Source organism: Balaenoptera musculus, chromosome 1, assembly GCF_009873245.2.
Source record: "Balaenoptera musculus isolate JJ_BM4_2016_0621 chromosome 1, mBalMus1.pri.v3, whole genome shotgun sequence".
Classification (NCBI taxonomy): domain Eukaryota; kingdom Metazoa; phylum Chordata; class Mammalia; order Artiodactyla; family Balaenopteridae; genus Balaenoptera; species Balaenoptera musculus.
Window position 1 is genome coordinate 73,420,931 of NC_045785.1, and position 12,398 is coordinate 73,433,328.

General features: G+C 36.2%; 1 protein-coding gene across 6 annotated transcripts in view; it reads right to left on the reverse strand.

Annotated features, from left to right (window-relative positions):
- Window positions 1-12,398, reverse strand: part of TTLL7 (tubulin tyrosine ligase like 7) — a 156,173-nt gene that overhangs the window by 49,836 nt on the left and 93,939 nt on the right. For all 6 annotated transcript variants that reach the window (XR_005022097.1, XM_036870837.1, XM_036870836.1 and 3 more), the window contains exons 11-13: window positions 3,145-3,292; window positions 2,986-3,059; window positions 1,758-1,893 (exon numbers count right to left, since the gene is read on the reverse strand). Coding sequence is in view for 5 of the 6 variants with exons in the window: in XM_036870837.1 (XP_036726732.1) it covers window positions 1,758-1,893; window positions 2,986-3,059; window positions 3,145-3,292 (358 nt within the window). In the remaining variant the exon portion in view is untranslated. The remainder of the gene's footprint in view (window positions 1-1,757; window positions 1,894-2,985; window positions 3,060-3,144; window positions 3,293-12,398) is intronic.

Below are 12,398 nucleotides of genomic sequence, written 5' to 3' on the forward strand. Positions count from 1 at the left end.
ATTATAAAACAACAGTAATGAAGACTGTGTGAGTGTTATATAAGAAGAGGCTCCCAGATCAATGGAATGGGGCAGGCAAAGTGGTGACATTTATACTAGATTTTGAAGAATCAAATTGAGACTTGAAGCCTATTTATTATGTGCCAACGTACTTTAAACAGACTATTTTAATTAACCTCAATTTTATTTTCACAACCTGTCAAGTATAATTTTAATACTACTATTTTAGTGATCTGACTGATCAAATAGGTTAATATAAGTTTACAAAATTAACATGTGGGGGAGCTGGAATTTGAATGTAGGTCTATCTGGCTCCAGAATCCTTAGGATTTCTAGGAGCAGAGTGATGGGAAGATGCAACAGAGGCTGCATCCAGAGGAGAGAGAAATGACATTGTAGAACAGGTAGAGGAAAAGGAACAAAGGTCTCTCACTGTCTGGGGTCAGGAAAAACAAAAAGACCACAGAATATAATTCTAATGGTGGAAATACTTGCATATGTCAAAAGAGGGAAATTTAAAGGAAAAGAGCATTGGGGTATATAATATTCCTTCTGCTTCTGTCCCTTAGGCCTAGCCAGCTTGAAAATGGCTTTATATCCTCCTGTTGCAGAATTTTAGTGAAAAGATCATAGCAAAATCTATCTATAATAAACTTTATCATGATTTTTGAATCACTCAATATAACAGGGTATCCAAGATACTGGAGGTATCACTCTAGGGAGATTTCCAGTAATATAAAATATAAACAATTTTAATAGGTCTGTGTGATGGAATGAAGAACACAAGAAAGGGTAAGTATGTGAGTAAATATGAATACTTAGAAAACTATTAAAGACCACTGACTGTTTAGACAACAAATAAAAACTTATTTGTCCAATGGAACATTAGCAAGCATGATGCTAGCAGAGGCTTGATTAGTTCCTGCACTCTGGGCTTGTCCTCTTGAAATGCTCCATTTTGGAACCCTGAGCTATCATATTAAGAGATCCAGTTACCCTCCTTACATGGTCATGTAGAGAGAAAGAGACACCCAGCCTGCTCCCCAGATGTTCCAGCTATCTCATCTGATGCACCAGACACAGGAGTGAAGCCTTCTTGGATTTCCATCCCCAGTTGAGTTGATAAATGCAAATATGTGATTCACACCAAGCTAGCTCAGCAGAAGAACCACTCAACTGAGCCCAGCCAAGACTGCGGAATAATGAGCACATAAACGCAATGGCTTATTATACTGCAAAAGATAACTAACAGACCTTTTAGTAAGGCAAATAGATTACCTTGTGTGTGTGTTTCAATTACTTCTCATATGCCAGGTCTATGCAGTATCAGGAAAAAATTATTGTATAACTTTAGTTACAATCTAACTATGTAACAATATAGTTACATAGTTAACTATATTGTTAACTATGTAACTCATAATTATATCTCATTCTCAAACAATGAGAACATCACAAACCACTAGGTTATTTCAATCTATTTTTTTATTCAGTTATGTATACATAACTGTAATAAAACATTTATTACAATAGATTACAACATAATATCAACATTCTCTACTGCTTAACTTGTCTTGTTAAAAGACATCTTATTTATGAAATCATTTGGTTGGTTATGAAACATTACCAACTGTTAAAATGGAAGGAAAGTGCATCTTAAAAGTAAAATGTTTTTATATGTGGAACTAAGATGGGTTGTTTATAAAGACATATTGTGTGGCTTCATTCTTTTATTTCTTTATAAACATTCATTCCTTTACCTTCATCCTTTTCAAAGGATTATTCAGCTCTCGCTGGAATGAAGCTGCTCTTCCTGAAAGGAAGGTCTGAAAGGCAACAGCCAACAAATTTTCATACTTTTCAAGTAGTGTTTCATCTTCAGGAGGATAAATTCGCCTACAATAAAATCAGATAAACCAGCTTGTTTAAAAAAAGCTACCATAGCACAAGAGTTAAGGTCAACTACATAGATAATTCTTGACCATCTACTCTGTCAGTCACTTTACTAGGTGCTAGAAATAAAGATGAATATAGTTACAAGAAATCCATAAATTTTCGTTTGTTACCAATACAAACTGAAGTTTATCTAGAGAATTATCATTAAACAATGCAGTTCCAGAAGGCACAGTATAAAGGTTTGGTCAAGGGCAGGTGGCTGAAGAAGAATTGCAATTGGGCATATTGAGAAATATAGAACTTTACTGGAGAGAATTTAGGTGATGAGGGATAATTTGAGAAGTTTTAGACTCAGTGTGATTATTGATGTATACAAGAATGTAGGGATTAATCCTAATGATCTTTTGAGGCGTGGTGGAATTTGTCTCTCTGGTGGAGAGAATTAGGTAGACGTAGGGTGAGAGGAATGTGTTCTCATCATCACTGTTGATAGTGTTAAGGCCGGAAAGAACATCTTACCAGGAGTGCGGGAAGCTCTATGACATCAAATCCTCCTAATTCTGCTGGGTCAATGTCAAAGCTTGGGAGGAGGGGCTGTCTTTCCAAGAACACAAAGAGCTTAGGGGGTCCCCTTTTCTCCTGTCAAAGGTGATACTGTGGAGGAGGTACAGTTCTGTACAGTCCAAACCCCTTTCTATTGTCTCACACCTGCCTCCTCCAAACATTTTCATTATTTGCCTGGTTCCTGATATATTTGAACTTAAAACAAAGTACAGCAACCACTCTGAACTGACAGAAAGAATACTAAGAGACCTGAAACCTGATTTTTTCAAAATAGTGCATTATAATTAAATAAGGTCACACGATAACATCAGCCTGAAAAGACTTCACACAGCCACCCCAGGAGCTCTCCCCAAATCTGAACCATCTACTTGCTAACTATCTTTTCTTTCTGGAAATAAATTAAACAAAAAGCACTTTCTCAGAATGAAATAAACAGTGCTTAAAATAAGCCTAAAAGTTAAAAAATGCAGACACTTCTGTTTTGACACTTCACTTCTTCAATCTATTAAAAAACAAAAGCACAGTTACCTGTAATTCCCCATGTGTCGATTTTCATGTTCTTCTTTCGAGATCTGCTTCCGTACCTGAGCGAGTCTCTCCTTCTAGAAATGAAGAGATTTTACAAATAAAACCTGAAAAATGAATTATGCAATTCAAATTGCAGGTACATTGTTAAATTTTCCATACCAACTCTTCTTTCCGCTTCTCCAACTGATGTCTCTGCTGTTCTGAGTCTGAGGAACCTGGTAAAAGCCTTTTGATTGAATTTTGACCATAAAGCCTCCTTTGAGCCTCAGCTTTTTGTTTAGCCAAGTTTCTCCTTTTATCACTGGTCCTAAAATATAGAACACAAGACCATATTCAAGAATTCAAATAAGCTCTAACCTTATCCCTGTGAGAATCAGCAGAAGAGGGGAGCCAGTGGGGATAAGAATCAGTGTTTATTAAATTTATATATTCACATACATTATATTCACCTAGTCATTCATCAAATATGGATCTCCATACAGTAAATAGAAGTTCTGAAGGTAACAAGATAAAATGGAGACAGTATAGCAACTTACTATCAATACAACCTTAGGTCAATTAACTGCTGGGTCTGTTTTCCCATCCATTAAATGCTAACAGTATCATTTCCCTCCTAGAGTTCTTATAGAGATTAACTTGGGGTAACATTAATAGGTCCTTAATAAATGTTGTTTCCTTTCCCTTCCTTCAACCAGTGCCCTTTATGTTTAAGCATTCTCATTTATACTGACCACTCTTCAGCACATTTTCAATTCAGATTGAAATCTCAGCTGAACAATCATTGCTTAATTGAAAGCATCTGCAAAGTCCTTCTCGTTTTTGCCCAACAATGCAAATTTACTCATAGCGGTCTGGTTTTTATTGGAAAATTCCTGTTGTGAGATTGCTTTCCTCTGAACTTGTTTTCTCTCTCTTCTCTCCCATGTAGCTGGTACGATCAGATAAGCCTGAGGTCTCCTCTCCTCTCTCCCTCCAACTTACACTCTTATATACCAATCTTAAAGATCTAGCAGGAACAGGGTGGACTCTAGAGAAAAAAGGAAAGGCAAAGCCAATTTTGCCCTCAGCCATAGGAAAAAATAGAGTTCTTATTCTTGAGCTTACATTTCCATGCCTTGCAATGTCATTAGCCTGGTAGGGCCCAGATGAAGGTGTAAACCAAAGGAAAGGGTACAAGAAGGCCAACTGGCCAGCTTCTAGTGTGCAGAGGTAAAACACACACTTAAGTTTACAGGTAGTCCCATTCTATTCAATAAGGGATTGCACTGAGAATACTGGGCCAAGGCCCTAGATAATAGAGAGTGTTCTTTTGCCTCAAGTATGTACCACCTCACAACTTGAACTTGCAAGGGTGTTAGGAAACTGATCTATTATCTTTCATAACAACATTAAGGTTTGAGTGGCAGGAGTTCAACAAGTGAACAGGATAGAAGGAATAATTTGAGAAAAGGAATAAACATGTCCAGAAAATTGTAAGTCATTTAGTATGTCTGGAGCTATGGGTGAATGCAAGAAACTCAGCTAATTAAAGCCTTCTAGCTTTAATACTATGTTACTGAGTCTCAAATTGAACTTTAGGCAATGGGGGAGGGGAGAGAGTGAGTTTTAAAAGGAGAAGGGCATAATTATATTTGCAGGTTTTAAACATTATGCCTTGGCAGCAGAAGCAAGAAGAACTACAATCCTGCAGCCTGTGGAACAAAAACCACATTCACAGAAAGACAGACAAGATGAAAAGGCAGAGGACTATGTACCAGATGAAGGAACAAGATAAAACCCCAGAAAAACAACTAAATGAAGTGGAGATAGGCAACCTTCCAGGAAAAGAATTCAGAATAATGATAGTGAAGATGATCCAGGACCTTGGAAAAAGAATGGAGGCAAAGATCGAGACGATGCAAGAAATGTTCAAAAAAGACCTAGAAGAAGTAAAGAACAAACACCTAGAAGAATTAAAGAAGAAACAAACAGAGATGAACAATACAATAACTGAAATGAAAAACACACTAGAAGGACTCAGTAGCAGAATAACTGAGGCAGAAGAACGGATAAGTGACCTGGAAGACAGAATGGTGGAATGCACTTCTGTGGAACAGAATAAAGAAAAAAGAATGAAAAGAAATGAAGACAGCCTAAGAGACCTCTGGGACAATATTAAAAGCACCAATATTCGCATTATACGGGTCCCAGAAGGAAAAGAGAGAGAGAAAGGATCCAAGAAAATACTGGAAGACATTATAGTCGAAAACTTCCTAACATGGGAAAGGAAATAGCCACCCAAGTCCAGGAAGTGCAGAGAATCCCAGGCAGGATAACCCCAAGGAGAAACACACTGAGACACAGAGTAAGCAAATTGACAAAAATTAAAGACAAAGAAAATTTATTAAAAGTAACAAGGGAAAAATGACAAATAGCATAGAAGGGAACTCCCATAAGGTTAAGAGCTGATTTCTCAGCAGAAACTCTACAAGCCAGAAGGAAGTGGCATGATATATTTAAAGTGATGAAAGGGAAGAACCTAAAACCAAGATTACTCTACCCAGCAAGGATCTCATTCAGATTTGATGGAGAAATCAAATGCTTTACAGACAAGCAAAAGCTAAGAGAATTCAGCACCACCAAAACAGCTCTACAACAAATGCTAAAGGAACTTCTCTAAGTGGGAAACAAAGAGAAGAGAAGGACCTACAAAAACAAACCCAAAACAATGAAGAAAATTGTCATAGGAACATACATATCGATAATTACCTTAAACATGAATGGATTAAATGCTCCAACCAAAAGACACAGGCTTACTGAATGGATACAAAAACAAGACCCATATATATGCTGTCTACAAGAGACCCACTTCAGACCTAGGGACACATACAGACTGCAAGTGAGGGGATGGAAAAAGATATTCCATGCAAATGGAAATGAAAAGAGAGCTGGAGTAGCAATATTCATATCAGATAAAATAAACTTTAAAATAAAGAATGTTACAAGAGACAAGGAAGGACACTACATAATGATCAAGGGTTCAATCCAAGAAGAAGATATAAGAATTATAAATATATATGCACCCAACATAGGAGCACTTCAATACATAAGGCAACTGCTAACAGCTGTAAAAGAGGAAATCGACAGTAACACAATAATAGTGGGGGACTTGAACACCTCACTTACACCAATGAACAGATCATCCAGACAGAAAATTAATAAGGAAACACAAGCTTTAAATGACACAATAGACCAGATATATTTAATTGATATTTATAGGATATTCCATCCAAAAACAGCAGATTACAGTTTCTTCCCAAGTGCACACGGAACATTCTCCAGGATAGATCACATCTTGGGTCACAAATCAAGCCTCGCTAAATTTAATAAAATTGAGTATCATATCAAGCATCTTTTCCGACCACAACGCTATGAGATTAGAAATAAATTACAGGGGGAAAAAATGTAAAAAACACAAACACATGGAGGCTACACTGTATGTTACTGAATAACCAAGAGATCACTGAAGAAATCAAAGAGGAAATCAAAAAATACCTAGAGACAAATGGCAACGAAAACACGATGACCCAAACCTATGGGATGCAGGAAAAGCACTCCTAAGAGGGAAGTTTATAGCAATGCAATCCTACCTCAGGAAACAAGAAAAATCTCAAGTAAACAATCTAACCTTACACCTAACGAGAGAAAGAAGAACAAATAAAACCCAAAATTAGTAGAAGGAAAGAAATCATAAAGATCAGAGCAGAAAACAATGAAATAGAAACAAAGAAAACAATAGCAAAGATCAATAAAACTAAAAGCTGGTTCTTTGAGAAGATAAACAAATTGATAAACCTTTAGCCAGACTTATCAAGAAAAAGAGGGAGAGGACTCAAATCAATCAGATTAGAAATGAAAAAAGAGAAGTTACAACAGACACCACGGAACTACAAAGCATCATAAGACACTACTACAAGCAACTCTTCACAAATAAAATGGACAACCTGAAGAAATGGATAAATTCTTACAAAAGCACAACCTTCCAAGAATGAACCAGGAAGAAATAGAAAATATGAACAGACCAATCACAAGCACTGAAATTGAAACTGTGATTAAAAATCTTCCAATGAACAAAAGTCCAGGACCAGATGGCTTCACAGGTGAATTCTATCAAACATTTAGAGAAAAGCTAACACCCATCCTTATCAAACTCTTGCAAAAAATGGCAGAGGAAGGAACACTCCCAAACTCATTCTATGAGGCCACCATCACCCTGATACCAAAACCAGACAAAGATACTATAAAAAAAGAAAATTACAGACCAATATCACTGATGAATATAGATGCAAAAATCCTCAACAAAATACTAGCAAACAGAATCCAACAACACATTAAAAGGATCATACACCATAAGCAAGTGGGATTTATCCCAGGGATGCAAGGATTCTTCAATATACGCAAATCAATCAATATGATACACCATATTAACAAACTGAAGAAGAAAAACCATATGATAATCTCAATAGATGCAGAAAAAGCTTTTGACAAAATTCAACACCCATTTATGATAAAAACTCTCCAGAAAGTGGGCATAGAGGGAAACTACCTCAACATTATAAAGGTCATATTCTTGGATTGGAAGAATCATTATTGTGAAACTGACTATGCTACCCAAAGGATTCTACAGATTCAATGCAATCCCTATCAAATTACCCATGGCATTTTTTACAGAACTAGAACAAAAAATTTTTTAAATTTGTATGGAGATGCAACAGACCATGAAGAGCCAAACCAATCTTGAGGGAAAAAAACCGAGCTGGAGGAATCAGACTCCCTGACTTCAGACCATACTACAAAACTACACTAATCAAGACAATATGGTACTGACACAAAAACAGAAATATAGATCAATGGAACAGGATAGAAAGCCCAGAGATAAACCCATGCACCTATGGTCAACTAATCTATGACAAAGGAGGCAAGGATATACAATGGAGAAAAGACAGTCTCTTTAATAAATCATGCTGGGAAAACTGGACAGCTACACGTAAAAGGATGAAATTAGAACACTCCCTAACACCATACACAAAAATAAACTCAAAATGGATTAAAGACCTAAACGTAAGACCGAACACTATAAAACTCTTAGAGGAAAACATAGGCAGAACACTCTATGACATAAATCAAAGCAAGATCCTTTTTGACCCACCTCCTAAAGAAATGGAAATGAAACCAAAAATAAACAAATGGGACCTAATGAAACTTAAAAGCTTTTGTACAGCAAAGGAAACCATAAACATGATGAAAAGACAACCCTCAGAATGGGAGAAAATATTTGCAAATGAATCAACGGACAAAGGATTAATCTCCAAAATATATAAACAGCTGCTCATGCAGCTCAGTATTAAAAAAACAAACAACCCAATCAAAAAATGGGCAGAAGACCTAAACAGACATCTCTCCAAAGAACACATACAGATGGCCAAGAGCCACATGAAAAGCTGTTCAACATCATTAATTATTAGAGGAATGTAATTGCAAAACTACAATGAGGTATCACCTCACACCAGTTAGAATGGGCATCATGAGAAAATCTACAAACGAATGCTGGAGAGGGTGTGGAGAAAAGGGAACCCTCTTCCACTGTTGGTGGGAATGTAAATTGATACAGCCACTATGAAGAACAGTATGGAGGTTCCTTAAAAAACTAAAAATAGAATTACCATACGACCCAGCAACCCCACTACTGGGCATATACCCAGAGAAACCCATAATTCAGAAAGAGTCATATACCACAATGTTCATTGCAGCACTATTTACAATAGCCAGGTCATGGAAGCAACCTAAATGCCCATTGACAGAAGAATGGATAAAGAAGATGTGGTACATTTATACAATGGAATATTACTCAGCCATAAAAAGGAACGAAATTGGGTCATCTGTAGAGATGTGGATGGACCTAGAGACTGTCTCATTCAGAAAGAAAAACAAATATCATATATTAACACATATATGTGGAATGTAGAAAATTGGTACAGATGAACCGGTTTGCAAGGCAGAAATAAAGACACAGATGTAGAGAACAAACATATGGACACCAAGGGGGGAAAGTGGGGGTGGGTGGTGGTGGGATGAATTGGGAGATTGGGATTGACTTATATACACTAATATGTGTAAAATTGATAACTAATAAGAACCTGCTGTATAAAAATAAGTAAATAAAATTCAAAAAAAAAAAAGATTATCCCTTGGCAATATGTACAGTGGCTTTGAAGTGGATGAGAAAAGCAGCAGGCTGTTAAGATAGTCTATGGTCTGAATGTTTGTGCCCCCCCCCAAAACCCATATGTTGAAATCTTAACTCCCAAAGGTGATGATATTAGTAGGTGCGGCCTCTGGGAGGTGATTAGGCCATGAGGGTGGAACCCCCTTGAAAGGGATTAGTGTCCTTACAAAAGAGACTCCAGAGAGCTCCCTAGACCCTTCTGCCATGTGATGATACAATAAGAAGTATGTGACCCAGAAGCAGGCCTCACTCAACCATGCTGGCACCCTAATCTTGGACCACCAGCCTATAGAACCATGAGAAATAAATCTGTTTTTTATAACTTATTAAGTCTGTGGTATTTTGTTATAACAGCCCAAACAAATTAAAACAAATGGAATGCTAGTTCATTAGCAAATATAAAATATGACAGCCTGGACCAGGGAAGCAGCAGTCAGATTAGAAAATAAGGAAAGATTTGAAGGATTATTTTAGGTATTTAAGGATGAGTTGACAAAAATGTGGTATATACATGCAATGGAATATTATTTGGCCTTAAAAGGGAAGGAAATTCTGACACATGCTACAACATGATTGAACCCTGAAGACATTATGCTAAGTTAAATAAGGCAGTCACAAAAGAGCAAATACTGTATGATTCTACTTATATGAGGTACCTAGGCAAATTCATAAAGGCAGAAAGTGGAATGGTGGTTGCCAGGGGCTGGTGGCAGGGGGAAATGGGGAGTTGTTTAATGGGTACAGAATTTCAGTTTCGCACAATGAAAAAAGTTCCAGAGAAGGATGGTGGTAATGGTTGCATAATAATGTGAATGTACTTATTGCCACTGAATTGCACACTTAAAAATGGTTACAATAGTAAATTTTAAGTATATTTTACCACAATTTTTAAAAATGAATCAACATTCACCAGAGGAACAAAGCTAAGAGAAAATTTAAATAAGAATACACACAAAACCATGAACACGTGAAACAGCATCGCACGAGAGTTCTTAGAAAAATTAATTCTAAGTCAGGGAAAAGAGAAGAACAAAAAGTGATCAGATTGGCGAGATATGCAAGGGCCAGATCAAAAGAAGTCTTGTATCTAAAGATCAAAAACACTTTGTAGGCAATGTTTAAACTTTATCTGATAGTGTGGAAACAATCTGAGCAGAATATTAGAGTTTATAAATATCTCTTTAAATGTTGGCATCCCTCAGGCTCTGCCCTTGCCCCACTTTACTTCTCAATATATACACTCCAACTGTATGTTCTCATCCACTGGATTCAACAGCAATCTATACACAGATGTCAATCACATAGATGTCTCTATCCCCTGGAGCCCTGTATATCAAATCTCCCACTTAACAATTCTGCCTGGGTGTCTCAAAGCACTTCAAAATCAACGTGTTTAAAACTGAATTATCTCTCATTTCTACCTTCCCCCATCACTTCTAAGCCCGTTTCTTGTCTTAAAGCTCTATCTAAATAAAAGACATACTGTCAAACAAGTCATCCAAGGCAGAAACCGAGACTCTGAACTCCCAGCACCTACCCCTATAGTAGCGGGCACTCAATAAACACTTGTTAAATGATTTGCAGAGCAACAGAGTGGACACTGCAAAACAGGGTGAAGGTTAGTGCTGAAGGAAGGAAGGAAACCAATAAAATAGCCCAGGAGAGAAATGAGAAGTCCCTAAACTTGAAAAGGAGTCTAAGAAATTAAACGGAAGTCATACATTTGACAGGACTACTTAAACAATATATATGCCAAAAAATGTATAGGCATATTGCTTAAATAATCTAAAATACCTGATACACTTGTATAAGCTAAATAAAATTTTCCCATTCTACATTTCTTTCCTTTCTATTCATTTCCTTTAGAATAATTGAAATATCAGTAGAATTTAGGCAAATCATTCTTTGATCATACAAAAGAAGGGGCCATATGAAAATTTCTGAACAAGTTTATATGTCAATCTTTTTTTAATAATGCCTTCCACATAAATCTACTTCGTAATCAGGCATCTGCTAAACGCTTGAAAACATTTCAAATAAATAAATTGCTTGGAAGTATCCCACAACTCTTTTAGAGTTCTTGAAATGACAATTAGAACCAATTGAGATCATAAAATTCCTGAGCTTAAATGACCTCAGAGGTCCTTTAATCTAATACCCTAAATGCTATTTGTTTTTTTTTTTTAAACACACACACTGTATTTTATTTTTACAAGAGATAAATAAACTGACACCAAGCATTGTAAATGGATGACCACAACAAAAGCAACAATGATTGCAATTACCAAACACGAAACACACTCATACTATGTCACAGTATTGACATTCAGTCCAGTAATCCTCTACTGTAACAGCTCCTTTACTTTGCAGTAAAAATTGATTTGTATATTTTTTGCTTCTGAGTCCTTGTGGGAATTTTTTATTTTAATTCAAACAGAAAGTCACAAAAATTATAATCATCCTCATCAGTTCACTCAGTCCCATGTAATTAATTTTTTTTTCATCTTGATCTTTTGTTAGCACTTTTATGAATTCATCAGTTTTCCATTACAGTTCTGAAAATGCTTATTCATTCAGTTCAGCAGTATAGTCAGTTACCAGAAACCTGTACTTGTCAGAGTCTTTTCCATGAATTCCTTGAAGATGAAACCCTTTTATAGGAACATTTTTGCAAAAGCATCAGAGTACACCCAGAACTGTCTGTAAATGACAAGACTTAAAAATGACCACGGTTAAAGATTTGATGAAAGTTCATAATAATGCAATTGACAAGGAAATTTAGTTATTTCTGAGAGATACATTTTAAAGTAATAACTAGAATTATGACTTATAACATTATACCAGAACATATAAGATTTTTAGAAATTTCATGTAACGTCTGAAACATTTATATTAACATATTTCCATACAAATAACCCAAAGAAAGTTTAGTATTTGTTCTTTTTTATTGGTTTGTTTCTCTGGTTTTTTTATACTGCAGGTTCTTATTAGTCATCAATTTTATACACATCAGTGTATACATGTCAATCCCAATCGCCAATTCATCAAACCACCATCCCCACCCCATCACGGTTTTCCCCCCTTGGTGTCCATACGTTCGTTCTCTACATCTGTGTCTCAACTTCTGCCCTACAAACCTGTTCACTTG